The sequence below is a fragment of the Rosa rugosa genome, chromosome 5, assembly GCF_958449725.1.
Source record: "Rosa rugosa chromosome 5, drRosRugo1.1, whole genome shotgun sequence".
NCBI lineage: Eukaryota > Viridiplantae > Streptophyta > Magnoliopsida > Rosales > Rosaceae > Rosa > Rosa rugosa.
This window is the reverse complement of record NC_084824.1, coordinates 38735131-38753427: the sequence shown is the minus strand read 5'-3', so window position 1 is coordinate 38753427 and position 18297 is coordinate 38735131. Positions and strand designations below refer to the sequence as shown.

The window sequence follows — 18297 nt, the reverse complement described above, 5'->3', positions numbered from 1 at the left end:
TTGAGTGTGCCACTTATGTGCCAATAGCGACGCCACAACGCTCTATAATGGGTCCTTACAGACGAATGAGCAATTCAGTTGGATTTGAGACTCCAACAATCGTCCGCCACTTAATTCCCTTGCATGGCGATCTCCTTACCGCTAGACTTGCGGATGTTACTTTGATGAGACAGTCTTCCCGTCGTTAGGGGGAGATAAGAACATTGATGTTCAACAGGAACGACAAGAATTGTCTTGGCCTGTCCCCACTATGTCTCATCTCGATCCCTACTAAAGTGACAAGATCACACAAATATGCTGCAAACATGCTTGCAAGGATGGACGTCCCTACGAGAGGACGTAGCGCCACCCTACACGGAGGTAGGCATGACGCCAACGCCAAAGAGAGTGGCACTCTAGCGTTATAGACCATGGCCCCAGCTAGGATGCTTGGGAGGCCCGTGGGTTCGAAGGATACTTTGGCACATTCCAATCCTTTGATCATCAAGACTCAAAATCCGTCTCATGAGTATCTTCCGGGTTATGGTTATCGTTGGGGGACGCCTCAACGTCAGAACCTATTCCTGAGAATATAGAGCTCTATGAAACTTACACTAGTGTACATGAGACGTGGGATAGAAACTCCATCATAATGATGATGTAGTTGCGCATACGCATGAGTTTGTTGAGTCAGATGATATCGAACCACGCTCCGTTGATGAATGAATGCCAACGTAGAGAGATTTGGCCTAAATGGAAAGATGCGATCCAAGTTAAGTTGAATTCTCTAACGAAGAGGAAGGTTTTTGAGCCAGTGATGCCAACACCTCCTAACATAAAACCTATTGTCTAATGGGTCTTCGTTAGAAAGCGTGATGAGAAAAAGAGATGGCAATCTCGCCTTATGGCGCAAGGCTTCTCACAAAACGCTCTGGAATCGACTACGATGAGACATATTCTCTCGTAATGGATGTCATTGCACTCCACTACCCTGTCAGTTTGGTAGTTTCCGAATAACTGATCATGCAGCTTATAAATGTGGTCACTACGTATTTCTATAGGGATCTAGATATGGAATATACATGAAGGTTCATGGTGAACTTCATCTACCCAAGTCAAGTGGCTCTAGACCATGGAGCGCGTTTACAATAAGATTGAAACGCTCACTAAAGTGACTACTTGATTGGGAAGGGATATGCCCGTGCGTTTCCATAACAAGTTTTCGGATTCTATCGCGGTTCATGTTGGACATGATCTTCATTAGAAGCCCTTAAAGAGTTAAGGGAAACCGCTGAACACTTGAAATCCGAGTTTGAGATGAAAAATTTTGGGAGAACACGATTATGTCTCGGTTTGGAACTTGAGCATCGTGTTGATAGATGCTTAGGCATTTTGACAAGGTCAAGCCTTCAAGCACCCCCATGATCGTTCGTAGTCTTGCTCCTGAAAAGAATCATCTTCGTCTGAAGGATGATGATGAAGATGTGCTAGAGGCAGAAGTGCCTGACATAAGTACAATAGGCGCATTATTGTATTTAGCTCAATGCACAATACCGGACATCTCATTTGCCATGAACTTGTTAGCTAGATATAGCTGTGCGCCAACGCGACGCCATTGGATTGGTGTAAAAGATATCTTTCAGTACTTGAGATGTACGATTGATATGAGCTTGTTCTATCTCTACAGAAAGATGATGGATTCGGACCCATCACATACCAGAAACGCCGCCAACGCTGGCCTGCGTTCTCTATCCCCACCCCAAAACGACATAAATATTTTGGAAGGTTTTGCTGATATTGGGTATCTCTCTGACCCACACAAAGGTCATTCCCAATCTGGTTAAGTGTTCACCATGGGAAAAGACCGTGATATCTTGGAGGTCTACAGAATAGACCCTAGTCGCTATATCTTCGAACAATGCAGAGATCATTGCTCTTCACGGAGTAGTTCGTGAATGTATATGGATTGGATCAATAATTACGCATGTTTGAATAATTGTGGTGTGAAGTCTACCATAGATGAGCCTACGAGCATTTAGGATAATGCAGCTTGTTTTGAACAAATGAAGCAAGGCTACATCAAAGCGACAACAACAAGCTTAATTAGCAACAACAGACTCTCCTCAAGATCAAAATGAAATAGGTTCGATCTGAGGACAGTGTGGCAGACTTGCTCACTAAGTCATTGCCTAAATTCCACTTTCGAGAAACATGTTTGTAGCATCGTTTGCGGAAGCTATCTGAACTCCCATGACCGTAGTCATCAGGGGGAGATGCAGACATCAGGAGGAGATGTCTACATGTATGGTCTCGAAACGTGAAAGGTGTGTTGTGCTTTTTTTCCCCTTCGACCGAGGTTATTTTTGTCCCACTGGGTTTTTGTTACTCGGCAAGGTTTTTAATGAGGCAACGAGAGAAGCACCACGTTTGGGCGACACAAGGAGGAGTGTTCAAGGAAATCCCGATTATTTGTTTGGCCCAAACTCTGGGTTACTTGACCTAGTGGTAATAGGGTTAAATTAGAAGGCTCTGGATTCCTATTCAATGTAAGATTACTTTCCTTGTATGATTGAGATTCTATGCATTGTAATCCTCTATATAAAGAGGCCCCTATTATCAATGAGAAGAGACAGAAAATTCCTCTTAATTTCAGTTTCTCTACAACAGTCTACACTTTATTGCACTAGATTTGTTCCAAAAAAAAAAAAAAAATGCATGATTGAGTGGCTTTCAAGTTTGTGTATTGAACCAACCCTTTCTCTTGGCGCTGGCAAAATTGTTTCCCCTTTTAGTGGCTGTGATCTTGCTGCATCATATTAAAGAGCATGGTTGTTAGTCACAAAAATCTTATTTCCTTATCCGAAAACGAGTCAGTGGTGTCAAGGGTTTATGACCGACTTCGATTTGGACTAATGGCTTTTATTTTTTATTTTTTTTTTAAATAAGTGAAATTCGTATCGGGCCTGAGTTAAGTTCATAGTTTAGATTTTTTTTTTTTTTTTTTAAATAAAGGGTTGGTGCAAAGTTCATAGTTTAGTTTTTAATTAACAGTTCTCAGTACTTTCTAAATTAATTGAATTAAATAATATGTGAAGTTACTGAGGTAACGTCTCTTATTATCACATTTCAAGTATGCGTAATGTTTGCTGTCAAACACTCTCGTCTTTTCAATGCAAACAACATTAATTAAGATGAAAAGATTTCTTCTAGAAGAAGAAGAAAAATGATTGAAAGTCAGAAACGACCAGGAAGGCAAGCGTCGAACACACGCGACATAAATAAGCAGCTTCTAATTGGGGCTGCTGGGTCAAAAAAAAAAACACTCTGAACAGTACCACTTCCCATAAATACAACTCACAAGTCGCAACAAATGCGTTACCAATCGGAATCCGTTAACTTGATCTGAATTTCGTTTCAAAAACTCGTCGGAAAACCGCTTAATTTCCCCGCCTACATTACTAAGCTTCATTTCACTGCTCACACTTGGGACACTTATATATATCCTCTTTCTCCCTCTCTCTTGAAAAGTTGAAAACCACATGATTGCAGCCACTTCTCCTGTCAACTCCGCATCCCCGATCCCCGCCCCGAACCCGACCCGAACCCGCCTCCCGCGCCAGCTCCGCCTAGGGTTTCCTTCCTTCTCCGAGCCAAGGCTCTGTGCGACGCGGCCCAGGATGGACTTCCTGCACAGAATCGTAGGCGGAGGCTGCTTCCGGGGATCCACGCGCCAGGGGCTGAAGGTCGAGATTGATAGCGGCGGCGAGGATATCTTCGATGCCGCCGCCGCCGCCGCCAACAACGCCGTTCCCGAACATCTCGTCGTCATGGTCAATGGAATTATCGGCAGGTACGACTACGACAGTACGACTTCTCAATTTTAATTACAGAGCTAAATTTTTATCTGCGCGGTAAAAATCGCAGTTATGCTCGATTATGTGATCTGGTAGAAATGATTGCATTGGGAAAATGTGCTTAGATTGAAATGAAGCGCTGTGTAGGTTGGTTTATATGGTTTACTGTATTGGACTGGGATAGAACTTGAGTTCAGAGGGTGTTGAGTTCGATTTCGGCTTATTTTAGCTTGGGTTGTGAAAGAAGTAAATCATTTCCAAGCAGCATATTAAGGCTGTAAACATGTAACGAAATCTTGAAGTTTGTGTGCTTGATTCCTAAATTTGGTGAATAGTTTGAATTTTGTTTATGTTAAAACAGCACCTGCTTGTTTTTAACCCGGCTCGTCCGTTTGAGCTTGGGCTGCAACTCTGTAAGGCTTGTAGTTGTTAATTTCTCAGTTTAACTGGGAAGGGGAGATTAAATAACTAGCTTGAATGTTTGGACCAGCATTTTAGTAAGTATAACATATTAATGTTCTTTGTTTGTTTTCTACAGTTGAATCTTTTTGTTATTGATTACATGTTTTTTCATTATTTCGTTACCTATATATCTGTTACTGTATTATTTTGTTGAGTGAGTCCAGCTTTGATACAAATCAACCATGCTTAAATTTGGAAACAGAATTTTATGCAAACCCAAGCTCGAATGAAGCTTAAGCTCATTCTTAAGTCAAGCCAAGTCTAAGATCCCTATATGTCTCATCCTTAAGATACTTTTGCAGCCTTATCTCTTCTGCCATTCTGTGGTTTCAAATATTTTCCTTACTCTTCAAGTCTATTTTGTTTTGTCAATTTGAGCGTTTGATGTTTTCCTTTGCTTTCTAGTGATTTTGTTTGTCGTTGTGTCAAGATATCTGCATTTCATTGATGTTCTCTATCCATGATTTCAGTGCTTCAGATTGGAGATATGCTGCAGATCAGTTTGTGAAAAAGCTTCCTGATAAAGTAATTGTGCACCGTGAGTGCTTCTTGCTACTAATGCTCTCCTCTTTACATGTGCATCAATGTTTCTTTATATATAATATCAGTAGGAATGTCAAGGTAAGCTTGAGTATGTATACGAGAATCCTAGAATAAACATGACTATAAAGATGTTTAAGAACTCTTTCCAAGTTTGCTGAATCTGAACCACATTATACATCTAGTAGTTACTTATATGTGTGTGTGTGTGTGTGTGTAGAGGCCAGTTCTAGAGAGGACCTCCTTACTTTAAGAATTTGAAGATTTTTACTATTTTACACTAGTGTATGACCTAATTCAATGATTTCTACCGTTGATCCTTTAGATTCCTATGCAAGAATATATAGGCGAACTTTTATTGAGTTGCACGCCTGAAATACAAGGTTGTGTGAAAACCTGATACTTGAATACTGCATCTCATCCTTTGTCTTCCTAATTCTTCCTCCTCTCTTTTTTCACGGTTCTTTTTTTTTTTTTCTATTCCTTTTTCCAATGTTAGCTCTCTCTACTGGTTCTATATCAGTCATTTCAAAAAATTTAATTGCCAAAGTTCCTCCAGATGTGATATCTTTTAATTAATGCTCTAAAAGCTGATGATAATATTATAAGTGTGTGTGTGTGTTTTTTTTTTTTCTCCTGCAATTGTACAATAGGAATTATAGTCTTTTCCAGAATACTTGTATGCTTCTAACTTGGTATTTTGTCAGCAGGCAGTGAATGTAACTCTTCTAGATTGACATTTGATGGAGTTGACTTGATGGGTGAGAGGCTAGCTGAGGAGGTATAGTTATATCAATTTACATGCAAGTATAGCATACCTTTGATTATGAGACTGTCCTAACATGGGTGGTTTTAAGTGAAAATAGAAAAATTTGGTACTCCCCAGTAGAAGAAAAAAGCGAAGATAAACATCAATGTTAGAATGTTTTTATTTGAAATTTGGAGTATATCTTGAATTCTAGAATTATATGCTAAGCAGGTATTAGCTGTTATCAGAAAAAGGTCAGAGGTGCGGAAAATTTCCTTTGTCGCTCACTCTTTGGGGGGGTTGGTTGCAAGGTATGCTATCGGGAGGCTGTACGAACCTTTTCCAAAACCCGAACCCTCAGGTGATAATGGTAATTGCTTAATTGAAGCGAATACAAATAATTTGACACAATCCCTTGACCAGCCTCACCAAGGTACGATTGCTGGATTACAAGCTATGAATTTTATAACGGTTGCAACACCACATCTTGGCTCAAGGGGAAATAAACAGGTAGGTCAAGGAAATTGTGTCTGCTATTGCTAAAGAAATTTGAGCATTGTGAATATACTTCTGCATGTTAGCACATTTAAATGGAGAACTATTTATTTGAACTCTGGAGTATGTGCCTTTTTATTGCTCGTTAGGTATTCATTAATTGTTTAAATTGCAGTTTATAATTGAAAAATGGAGATAATATATGTTAATAGTTAAACTTCTGATATTAAGATTCTATGTACTGATACAGTGTGTACTAAATCATGTAGTATTGACAAGAGGTCCATGTATTGTAGAATTTCTAATGTTTTTGATACTTATATTCTATTTTGAGAATCTTTGTGCAATACTATCATACACCTCTACCACTGAATAATTTTTGCAAATTTCTCGTGAACTAAAAATTGCGTTGTACTGTTGTTATTGACCAAATAAGATGAAAGAAAAATAATAACTGTGTTGCTAATGTATCCGCAGCTCCCATTTCTCTGTGGTCTTCCCTTTCTTGAAAGAAGAGCTTCTCAAGCTGCCCACTTTATTGCGGGGAGATCCGGGAAGCATCTCTTCCTAACAGATAAAGACGATGGCAAACCTCCCCTTCTTCTTCGAATGGTTAATGACTCTGACGACCTGAAATTCGTGTTAGTATTAATATCACCGCAAATCCTTATTATTTTCATATACATTGAATTATAATTAGTAGTATATGGTAATACAACCTTTTTTGGCCTTTTACAGGTCAGCATTACGTGCATTTAAGCGTCGTGTGGCATATGCTAATGCAAATTTTGATCGTATCCTTCACTGGGTTTATCTTGCTTTTAAATTATTGATATCTCTCTTATATATTTTGTATACATATTTATTGTCTTAGAACCACGAAAATCTTGTTTATGTTCACTTATTTTTAAGATATGGTTGGGTGGAGAACATCATCGATTCGACGTCAACATGAACTTCCGAAGGTAAAGCTTGCTTTTTAACTCTATTTCAATTCGGCGTCAACATTTTTTTCTAGTACAGTTCCTAACTCTGATATTTTATTTTGTCCATTTTCATTTGCAGTCCAATCTACTTGTAACAGATGAGAAATATCCACATATTGTACATGTGAAACAAGAAACTTTTGATGATATTCATAATAATGCATCTTCTGCTGCTGAAAACCAAAATATTGACTTGGAAGGTTTGTCAAACTTTTTCCTTGCTGAGTTGTGTTTAATTAGGCTTTGGCCCAGATGTTGAGGATGGTGTGGGCACTGGGTAAATCCCATGTTAAGTCTTTCAAATATTATAAGGTCATAAATGTTCAATTAGTGTGGATTCAACAGTGTGAAAGTTGACCTTGTTATCACTTTTCATTTTCATGAATTACTAAAACAGTTATCAAACATACACATAGGACAGTTGTGGTGCTTTCTTGTCTCTGTTTTAACATATACACATACTTCTTGACTTAAGCTCCTTATCTACATGGCACACACTATCATATTAGTGGAAAGTTCATGAAACAAATTTATCTTGCCTCATATTCTCTTTTACACTGTTATGCAATTTATTTAAGGATTTTTCTTAAAGTTGGAGATAAATCAAGAGATAGAAATGGGCAATTATTATTGGAGTAGGGAGAAGGGAAAGTACTTGGATCCTCTGCTTGGATGTGCTTGAAGCAATCCTAACTTTGAATCACAATCCCTATGGTTTTGAATCCATGGTTGTAACTCGTAACCCGCAGACAAAAAAAAATTCGTTGTTTCTTTTGCTCACTTATCTTTTGGTTTATCGATACATGGCTAGGACTAAAGTGAAGCACATCCAAGCACACAAAATCTAAAACATAATCCAATTCCAAATATTAATACTAAGACAACACCAACAATTAAGGGAAAATTTGATGGATTGAAAACGACAGAAAGATGGTCAGCAATACGGTGGAACGTGCAGATATGAAAAAAAAAAAAAAAAGGAGAAAGAGGAGTGCTCATTGCGATGACTGCAATCATTCTAATCTTGTTCTGATAACAACTTTCTATTTTTTGTATTTTTGGTCTTTATGCCATGAGAAAGATGGTCAGCAATATTGTGGAACATGCAGATATGAAAAATTGCTCATTGCGATGACTGCAATTATTCTAACCTTTTTCTGATAACAGCTTTCTAGATTTAGTATTTTGGGTCTTTACGCCATTAGAATGATATACTTTCACTGACCATTTTCAACCTGAAGTCGGAGACCCAGAGTTGCATTCGTGCAGCATTCCTAAATAATTAATTTTCCTTCTCAAGTTGTCTAGTAATCATAACTTCATATATTAAAACTCATCTCTAATATACTTTTACTTAGCATCTTTCCTTTCCTGTGTGCAGAGGCGATGATCAGAGGTCTCACTCAAATACCATGGGAACGTGTAGATGTCAGCTTTCAAAAGAGCCGACAAAGATACATTGCTCATAATACCATTCAGGCAAGTTTGGTTATATTGCTATGGATTTTATATGATTTTGTATCAAACTATAAATTTTATGAATACCACCTAAAATTTTGACTGCATCAGTTTGACTCCTGCTGTCTCCTGATCTTCATTTTGTGAAACAAAAAAGGTTTTTGTTTTCAAATCCATAATATTTTCTGTTAAAATAACAATGTGCCAAGTATATTGTATACAGGACTGTTTTGTTTTTTTTTTTTCTGTTTTTTTTTTGTTTTTTTTTGTTTTACATCTTGAAGTATGAATTCGAAAGAAACGAAAAACAAATCAAATTTTATTCCCTTTATCTCTCTTCTATTTAGTAAAACAGGGCACATGGCTTCCATGGCCTTAGGATGCTTCATGAAGCACCCGAATAAAGCAAAATAAATGTGCCATTGAAGCATTCAGATGGGTACTTCTAATGAAAGCGCCCATCTTATATGGTCCTTCATTGAAGCACTCAAGGACTATATAACAATGGAAACAGCAATCCTAGTTGCCATGGGCAGGCAGACCCTTTATATATATAATTTGCTTGTCAACATCTTTGACAAAAAAAAAAAATCCAACAAATCTTTTGACGGAAGGACCATTTTAGTAGCGAAATGAAGCCCAGGAGGGTGGTGATTTGAGTCAAATTGGCACAGGGACCGAAGTGAAATATGGATCAGTTCATAAAACATGTGTATAATTTACTCGGATCCATTGTTTGCATGTCACTTTAATAAAAAAACTGTGCTGAACGTATATGTTAAAAGGTCCAGATTCTGCTCTTGTTTCTGAAGATGAGTGCATTTTAACTTTGAGCTGATGTATAGACAGACTATTACAATAACGTTATATCTAGATGTTAAGATTGTTTATGACCTTAAGGTATGCAATTTTCAGTACAATGAACTATAGAAATAGTAAGGATCTACTTTTCATCAAGAAACCTCATCTTTTGCATATTTGTTTTCTTATATATATTACTCTTTCATGCATACAGGTCAAAAGGTATTGGTTGAATTCTGATGGTGCTGATGTGGTTTTCCATATCATAGATTACTTCCTTCTCTAAGGCTTTTTTAAGTTTTATTTTTTAGGAATAGGTGATTGAGCAATGGAACTGTTACGTTATGATCGCTATCATCATTTTTAAAGTTTATCATTGTACATTATACCGATGATGTTGTGATGTATCATATGTATATTTGATGTCAAATGTAAATTCATTCATTATTTGTAAGCCATTTCCCAGTTGATAGTCTCTGCATTAATGCTTTTGTTTTGTAATGAAACCCTCGTTCTGTTCTGTAAATAATTTGAAAAAATGGAGTAGATTAATCTGAGTTTATGCGGGACTTCATTTGATCTCGTTGGCCTTGAAATATTCAACAACAATCAAGTCAAATGGGGAACTGCATCAAATGAAGCCTAAAGACTCTGGCTTTGTTTTTCAAAGTATTTCAGTTTAACGAGAGAGTGGCGAAATGAAAGGTTTCTCCCGTTGAATATATGTAATAAGTTTAGGCTGTGGGATTCAGCACTGGAGGCCTGTGGTGTGGCGTCTGGGCCAAGAAACAGTAGTCTGGGCTCGACTTTTGGACTTAGAACCTCAGCTCCGACTGCAAAGCCTAAGGGCCTAAGGCTTTTGTCCCAGTTGCTTTGGGGTGTAGGCTTAAGGTCAAAGGCTTTGTTGTCCTTACTTCAGGATTGAGACTCGAGCTCTGAACTTGGAGGTAACCTGAAGTTGTGTAGGGACAAGGGCCCATGTGTGAAGTTCGAGATTAGAGATTTAGGGTTAGGGTTTAAGTATTGCGAATCCATTACTTTGGTTCAGGTCCTGTTCTCCAAGCTCAGGAGTGTAGGCTTGAGTTCGAAGGCTTGGTTGTCTCGGGATGAAGTTTGAGATTCGAGCTCTAAGCTTGGAGTGAAAACCACGCCCCTGTCGGAGGAAACACTTGAGCTTAGGGTTCAACCATTAGGGTGACAGGGCTGTTGTTCAATGCTTGAGCTTAAGTCTTAAGACTCTGGGCCAGGTTAGGTTTTGCGGGCTCAAGCTCTATACATGACATGAGGTTCGTATCAATGCCTCGAGGTTTGATGCTTACACCTGGTGTTCGAAACTCAAGACCAAGGGCTGATGGAGTTTGGGCTCAGGGCCAGTGTAATGAAAGACTTTACTAACTTCTTACCATTAATAATGGTATATCAATGTACCAATACATTAAGTAGACTTGGCTTGATATAGTAATAGACTAGTTTGATATAGAAATAGACTAGTCTCAAACTGTTTACAATACATGGTGCCAGTATACCTTCAAATTGAACTACTTGATGTATTTGTACTGTAGACGAACCCTTGTTTCTCGCTTTTCTGGTTCTTATGTTACTACAAGGTCTAGGAACTAATTTATTGTCGAAGTCTACAGATTGTATAGTGGTCAAGATTAACCTTTCAAATTTCAGAATAGAAGTAAATAACTCAATCGTAACTTTATTACTGTCTTTTAACCTAACGTCTTATTAGCTTATGCTTTTCATAACATAATAATGATCACTAGGATACCTTAAAGATAAGTGACTGGATTCCATTTTCGCTACCATGAGTTCTGTACTTGTATTAACATTAGTAATTACGCACTAGAAACCAACCCCAACTGTGAGTTGTGAGGGCTTCTACTGCTGTTTGGTGTTTAAGTAGTGTAATAGATGCTCACATATTATGATAAGTTTTCCCAGTATCCAGATTAAAGCCTGATTTGCAATCTGATTTAATTTATGTCAAGATAGTTTTAGTTCTTCTGACACTCACTGCACACTGTGCATCAAATAGAATCTTGCCAATAAGTTCAGTATCTGATGGCTATTTGCAAAAATGGCCATCCATTCTGTCGAAGGCTAATCAGGAAATAGTGATGCTGGTTTAAAAGTATGATTTGTTATGCTGAACTAGTTTAAGCTATTGAGTTGGATAATTTCAGAACAGTTTTGCATTGGAGCTAGAAGATGATTTTATGGTTTTAGGAAAAGGTGTAAATCAACTCTGGGAAAGCAAAGCTAAGAAATTTGCTTGGCATGCTTTGTATAATGAAAATTGTCATGGCGAATGAACAAACCTCTAATTTAAATCTTTGAATATTTGGCTGGGAAAATTTTAAACATTTAAAGTAGTCTTCTATGATCAGAATCCTTTGTGTAGCAATCTGTAAGAAAGCCTTACCCTTGCTAAGTTCTGTAACCTTCTAAGAATTTAATGCATGCAAGAGTTGGTCTTATTTGAGCTGAACTACTATAAGCTATTGAATTGGTGGATTGAAAAACATTTTCTGGCTTCATGTTAGGAGTCAAAGATAAATCTTCCTATCAATAGTACAATGAAAATTCAGAATGGTGAAAATCCAACTTTATCTTTGGGTAATTATTTTCTCTCCAGTAACAAATGGAACATGCATAATACTCTTCTTTCCTCTTCTTTCGACCAGTAAACTCAACATACAGTAAACTCTGCAGCAAGTAAAAAGCTTTACTCTTCTTTCAACCAGCAAGCAAAATACTCTCTGAAAAAACAGGTTCTTCTTTGGCATTGTAGTCTATAAGCATGCCTTACATGCTTGATGATAATATTTACTTCTCTACATATATATCATCCTTTTGGATTCATCAGACTTGGCCTTGAGACGAGAGACAGTATCAAGAAGATGAATAACCACGGTGATCATCGATTCTCGTGGATTTTGTCTTCTCGGACCTGCATATAATAATTAAAACATAACTAGTCAGCCATCTGAAGAAATACATATTATATACTGACACTGACCATTGCAAAATCCATTTTGATTTACCCTTCACTTTCTTGAATACTTTTGCTTTCGAGGTGGTGTACCTCAGACTCTTGCATTTGTGATGAATCACCTAATTCCTCTGTCAGCTGACTTGTTAAACTCTTACAGAACTGGTCATTTTGAATACATTGTTATTTCAGTAAGTAAGCAATTGTGATTATACATGCATAATTAGCTCAAATTAAAGTCAGTCATTACATACTTCGTTGTATGGTCCAAGCTCCCCTGCGGATCTTGATATTTCTACAACACAATGTGCGGGAGCCACTTCGATCACCTGCCAATTTTCACTGAGTAGGTGAGGAATTGAGAAATCAAAATCATTCACCAAGAATTCAGAAAAGTATAAGAATGTTAGTCACCTCTGCTGACATATCAATATATGATCTACAACATCTAGTCATCCCTTGTTTCGCATGCATTTTGATCTGATAAAAAGAAACATTTAGCTTAGAGGAATTGTTGAAAATAGAAAAATACAAACAAAACGACGCAAGAATTAATTTGAAGTTTCTGTACCTTAAAGTTGTTTGTTCTTGCTACTGAAAGACTCACATCCATTGCAGCAGCTTCTATTTTCTTCATGGTTTCATTGATTGTGTGCTGGGATCCAAGCCTTATTTTCTGCTTGTTGTTATACTGAATCAAGGTTAAAGTTCACCATTATTCACTATAAGCAATTAAAGCTGGGTAGTATGGCGAATTTGTTTCTTAATTGTAAACTTGCCTGTTCCTCAAAAAGACCTGATAAATCCAGATCATTTGACATGGCTATCAATTGGAATGCATTTATAAAACTTGATGATTTGGGAATTTTGGTCTCCTTGACATTTTCCTGCGATAAAAAGAATAACAATGATTTAAAATCAGATGTTTGGTTTAAGAGTTAGATATTAGTCTGTTTTGTGAAACAATTTTTTGAGCTTTTTACCTCGATTGAATCAAATGCAGCATTGACATCATCTAAGTAGATTTTCTCGTCACTATCATTTCCACATGTAGGTATGTAATCCTTTTGGAACCATTCATTTTCGATAATTTCTGGTATTGTTAGTCGCTGCAGTGAAAAAATGTATTCATGAGACTGTGCAAGTGTAAACATAATTATGAGAGATGTGGTATAGGATTAGAATATTGCTCGAGAGCATGTTGGAGCTATACCCTTTTGGGATTCGGATCAAATATTCCTGAGATCAGCATCTTTTGGCTTTCCGTAAACCAATGTGGAAATCTGTATTCTGCTCTGGATATCTATGCATATGAGCAACAGTCTTCAGATACAGGAATTTATGGTAATTGAAATGATTGAATTGCTAATAAGATCAATGCTTTTAACTATACCTTTTTGTACAAATTCATCAGGCTAGAGTCATCAAATGGCAGATGACCAGCAAGTAATTCGAAAAGAATCACTCCACAAGACCAAACATCTGCAGCTGCTCCATCATAGCCCTTATTTGCAAGTAGCTGTTGATGAATACATGAAAGCATCAATAGTGTGATTGAAAGAAATTTAGATATGATGTTTCATGTTTGTACTTTAAAATATATGCTCGATAATTTTAAGCTGACAATTTTTCTTTCTCTGTACACAATTTAATTCAATAAAATATAGTTGAGCAGCAACATACCTCAGGAGCTACGTAGCTTGGAGAACCACATTTAGTTGACAACAAATCACCAGGCTGTTGATATCAAAATTTCAGCCAAGCAGCCATTTAAATTGTCAGATTTTTTTTTTTTGAACCAGTCATAATATATAATAATGGCTCAAGAACATAAAATTTTTATGGAAAGTACTCCTACCTTACGCAATGCGCTAAGTCCAAAATCAGATATTTTGAGGTCTCCATTACTGGTCAAAAGCAAGTTTTCTGGCTGCAAAAGATTCAATATCTTTTCAATAAGAGAATGAACTCATGAAAGATTCATGTCATCGTGCTCTAGTTAATTTGATTACTGACCTTTAGATCTCTGTGATATACACCTTTGTTGTGACAGTAGTCCACTGCATCTATCAATTGCTGAAAAAGCTTTCTTGCCTCCCCTTCACTTAATGTTTTGGAATACAACTAATCAAAAATTTAAACACAATTAGAAAATTTTACTACATATATTAGCTACAAACCAAAAATGAAGGTTAGGTGAGTCTCACCAATTTGTCTGAGAGTTGTCCCCCAGATACATATTCCATTGCTATGTAGATTTTTTTCTTTGTACCAATAACCTGTATATAAACACAGACACTCTCAGTTCCAGAAAAATTGAATTTGAAAAAATATATATATATATGTTCTGCCAAAAATCTTCAACTGCTAGAGATATGTACCTCATGTATGCGCACAATGCTGGAGTGATTTAGAAGCTTCATTGTTCTAATTTCTCTCTGCACCTGAAAATTGATCGACGGAATTTATCAATAACCTTTTTCTGTTTCTCCTTGAATTAGTAGTACTAGTCCCAGAAAATACAGAGTACAAGAACAAATCAAGGATTTGGAAATCTTGCCTGATTCATGAGATTGGTTTCCATGACCATATGCTTATCGAGGATCTTGATGGCAACATACTTTCCATTAGTGCTGTCGAGTGCCAGCTTCACCTTGGCAAAAGTACCTTCTCCGATCGTCCGCCCCAGCTGGTACTTGCCTATGTTGTTGGCAAATCCCATGTTTCCGAACTGACAAATCTCTTTGTTTATGCTTCTCCAAACAACCGGTTCTTCTTTCCGAAGGTATATCTAGTCCAACTATATACCTTGCAGATGTTTCTTATCATATGCTGGCTGTTTAAAATCTTGTTCGGATATGAAAAACATCCGGTCGGATTTGGGAATTAACTTGTGTTTATTTGTAGCTGCCATGTTTCTGGTATTCTTGGCTAATATGGTTCTGAGGGTCGCATTGAAATGGAGGATATTTGAAATCTAAGTGCTTGGACTATATCATTTTTATTTTGTGTGTATGAGAGAGAGAGAGAGAGAGAGAGAGAGAGGGAGAGAGAGTTAGTTTTGCATGGAAGACATGATGCAGTAGTGAATGACCGACTAGCTGTTTGGCTAGTTGGTATGAGTGGGAACGTGAGTTTTGAAGTTGAATGGAAGGTAGCTGTTGATGTCGATGGGGTGGCTCAATTGAAGAATGCAATGTAACATCAATGTAACCAGCAAATAAGGTTGGATATGATCCAATTTCTGCTGGCTATGATTATTATGCTTGATCGAATTAATCATTAGATTATCTATTCTTTTTATGTTGACATTATGTTCATGCTCAACATTAAGCCCCTCAAAATTATGTTTTCAGAAAGGAGGTCATGGTATGCGTAAGCGAGAAAAATACTTTTTGTCCCAATAAGTGGACATCTTTATCCAAACTCTTTCATAATTGCATAAAATTTACATTGTAATCACTCTATAAAGATCATATTTGAAAGAAAATAAAAAATAATTAACTCGAACATTATTTTGTGCTTAGTGGTTAGAGCATCCACTACCTATGTACGAAGTCATGGGTTCGAGTCACCATTGGGGCAGGAGTGAAACCCTTTTATCCTCTTTTAAAAAAAAAAAAAAAAGAACATTATTTTGTGCTTCAAAATAATGAGACAAATAGATTCTTTTAACAAGAATTAATTTTATTAAAATGAATGTCACTTATCTTATATAATTGAATGATTAAACCTTTGATTGAATTGATTTTATAGAATATCTATAAAGACAAGTTTTAGTCCAAACTTATTGGACAATTCCATTACCATAATTGGTTTACCTAGATATTTGACAGAATAATCCATCTTTTTTTTTTTTTGTGTGGCATCAGAATTAGACCTGGTCACCTGGCTAGCAAGTCAAAGCTATCTAACCAATAACGTTTGTGACTTTGTGTAGTACTACCAACCACTTATGAATCACCGCCCGTTCTCCTTTTTGATTTTGTGCACGCGAATGATAGACTTTTCTCTGTGGAGGAATATGTGATCAAATTTAATTTTTAATCTTTAGCATGGTAAGGGGACTTTTTCTTGGACGCAGTGGCGGAGCCTTGTTATGCAATGAGATCGCCATGGCCCCCTCAAACCTCAAAGAAGATTGTCATAGTTTTCATATATTACACATTATAATCATTAAAAACTAAGAGAAAATATATCATTTGCCCCCACCCCAAAGTTTTGGGCTATCTCCGCCATTGCTTAGGACGGTGCAGAACTGCATACCCCTCTTGAATAATTCGTATCGAAGAGCCGAATAATTAGATGGTATACAAAACATTTTTTTCGGTTTTTTAAACTAGTTTTTTTTTTTCTTTGCCTTTTTTTTTCCTAATAAAACAAAGGAGATCAAATATTTGATCTAACATAATCCTAAATCAATTATTCACCATGTCTCATTACTTGGGCGCCCCAATGACTTGAACTAAAGTCGACTTCGTATCACCATTATCATCCAAGTAGATTTGGCCAATTTCGCAATGCAAGTGACCGAAAATTGAAGCTAGAAGATCGCACGCTAAAAAACCTGCACCTTAAAGCCTAAAGCAGAGAAAAGCGTATGCCTATAGTGTCGTCAAACAATAGACGGGAAATAAACACATAGCCACACTAACACATAGGTACGCCCGGCTAGAAATAAGGCCGTTCCATTACTGAAACACGACCAGTTCCAAAAGAGGCAAGACGAAGCACGCAAATATTAGCTACAATTCTTTCAATGAACCTTGCAAAATATTAAGAGCAGAGAACGTATAAGTAAACACAGATTAATTTCACGCTTTAATGTTTGATCTTGTAAACACTGGTTACCTGAGGGGTTTTCATATTTAATTATAGTCTTTTCTTATTAAATAAAAAATAAAATTAGTGTATAGGTAAACCCATGTAATCGATCATGTGCCATGACAGATGGATCGCGTAGAAAAGTAGATATAATTTGATTGAAAAAATTGAATGGAACATGTTGCATGCGTAAGATCCAACTCTAGATCCGCTAACAACCCGATTAAGCAATAGAATGCTTATAATAGGTAGAGTTGCAAACCAAATCACTTTTGTATAAATGTCCTTATCACCTTGATTAATTGGTCCAGTTCTAAATTTATGCATTATCTGTGCGGCGATTGGACTAAAAGCAGTGCTTAATTATCATGTTTGAATTTTTTGTATGTAAAATTATTGGATTATAAACTACTAATTTATTCTTCTTCAGTTGCTATCTTCTTGATCTGCCAGCTACGTACAGCCACTACTTATCAGATTAAACATGAGCATTTTTCTCTTACTACAAAGGGTTCGTGTGGATCATGTGCAAAAGTTCAATGAGAACAAACTATTTGTGCGCTCTGCTAGGGTTGAATGACAAACCCAGTTATACAAGATTTATCGCCAAAAATAAATAGTTAAATTTAATATTTTAAAAATTCGAATGTATTTCGTGTTAGATGATGTGTGTAATGATCTACGGCAACATAATTTTTTTTTTGTGTATATTACATTTTTTTATTAATCTTCCAATAAAATTGGGACATTGATTAAGTAGAAAGCATCAAAGTCCATGGAAGTCAATCGGCCAATCTCATTCAAAGCATGCGCCCGTATATAAAATTTGTAGGAGACTTGGAAGAGTTGGTTTGTATTCTAATTCAAGGACTACCAGCAGAAGCCAAATTTTCTAGACTAAAGGTTTGCGTAATCTCGTCACTAATTGTCCCATGCTACATGCGTTTCTCTTTCGATTACTTGTATAATTAGGCTAGAGGACAGAAAGGTATCCATTGAACTCCTCAATTGGAAGTCCTTTAGAACATTAGGCCATCTCCAGTAATTGCGTCTAAATGACCATTTCCTAAATTGCAGCCCCTTTTTTATCTCCAAAAACAACTAAGAAAAAGGCTAAAGGGCCAAAGGGCTTAGAAAATGGCCAAATAT

At 36.9% G+C, this 18297-nt stretch overlaps 2 protein-coding genes across 3 annotated transcripts; one reads left to right on the top strand and one right to left on the bottom strand.

Annotated features, from left to right (window-relative positions):
- The first annotated feature begins 3277 nt into the window (after positions 1 to 3277).
- LOC133710919 (uncharacterized) lies at positions 3278 to 9777 on the top strand. The gene is made up of 10 exons (XM_062137060.1): positions 3278 to 3829; positions 4766 to 4833; positions 5546 to 5616; positions 5815 to 6093; positions 6556 to 6719; positions 6817 to 6872; positions 6991 to 7043; positions 7144 to 7264; positions 8446 to 8543; positions 9538 to 9777. The coding sequence occupies exons 1-10, from the start codon at positions 3519 to 3521 to the stop codon at positions 9607 to 9609; spliced, it is 1293 nt and encodes a 430-aa protein (XP_061993044.1). The 5' UTR covers positions 3278 to 3518; the 3' UTR covers positions 9610 to 9777.
- Positions 9778 to 11806: 2029 nt separating this feature from the next.
- Positions 11807 to 15443, bottom strand: LOC133709538 (CBL-interacting serine/threonine-protein kinase 21). Of its 2 annotated transcripts, none has more exons than XM_062135315.1 (15): positions 14885 to 15443; positions 14706 to 14768; positions 14532 to 14603; positions 14341 to 14448; positions 14183 to 14254; positions 14008 to 14061; positions 13718 to 13843; positions 13538 to 13627; positions 13308 to 13433; positions 13104 to 13211; positions 12896 to 13000; positions 12739 to 12804; positions 12579 to 12653; positions 12377 to 12486; positions 11807 to 12282 (listed from the first exon to the last, which is right to left on the bottom strand). In XM_062135315.1, the coding sequence occupies exons 1-15, from the start codon at positions 15044 to 15046 to the stop codon at positions 12225 to 12227; spliced, it is 1395 nt and encodes a 464-aa protein (XP_061991299.1). In that variant the 5' UTR covers positions 15047 to 15443; the 3' UTR covers positions 11807 to 12224. The 2 variants fall into 2 exon arrangements, with proteins under 2 accessions (XP_061991299.1, XP_061991298.1); XM_062135314.1 differs by having other exon boundaries at positions 12896 to 13015; positions 14885 to 15436.
- Positions 15444 to 18297: the final 2854 nt, after the last annotated feature.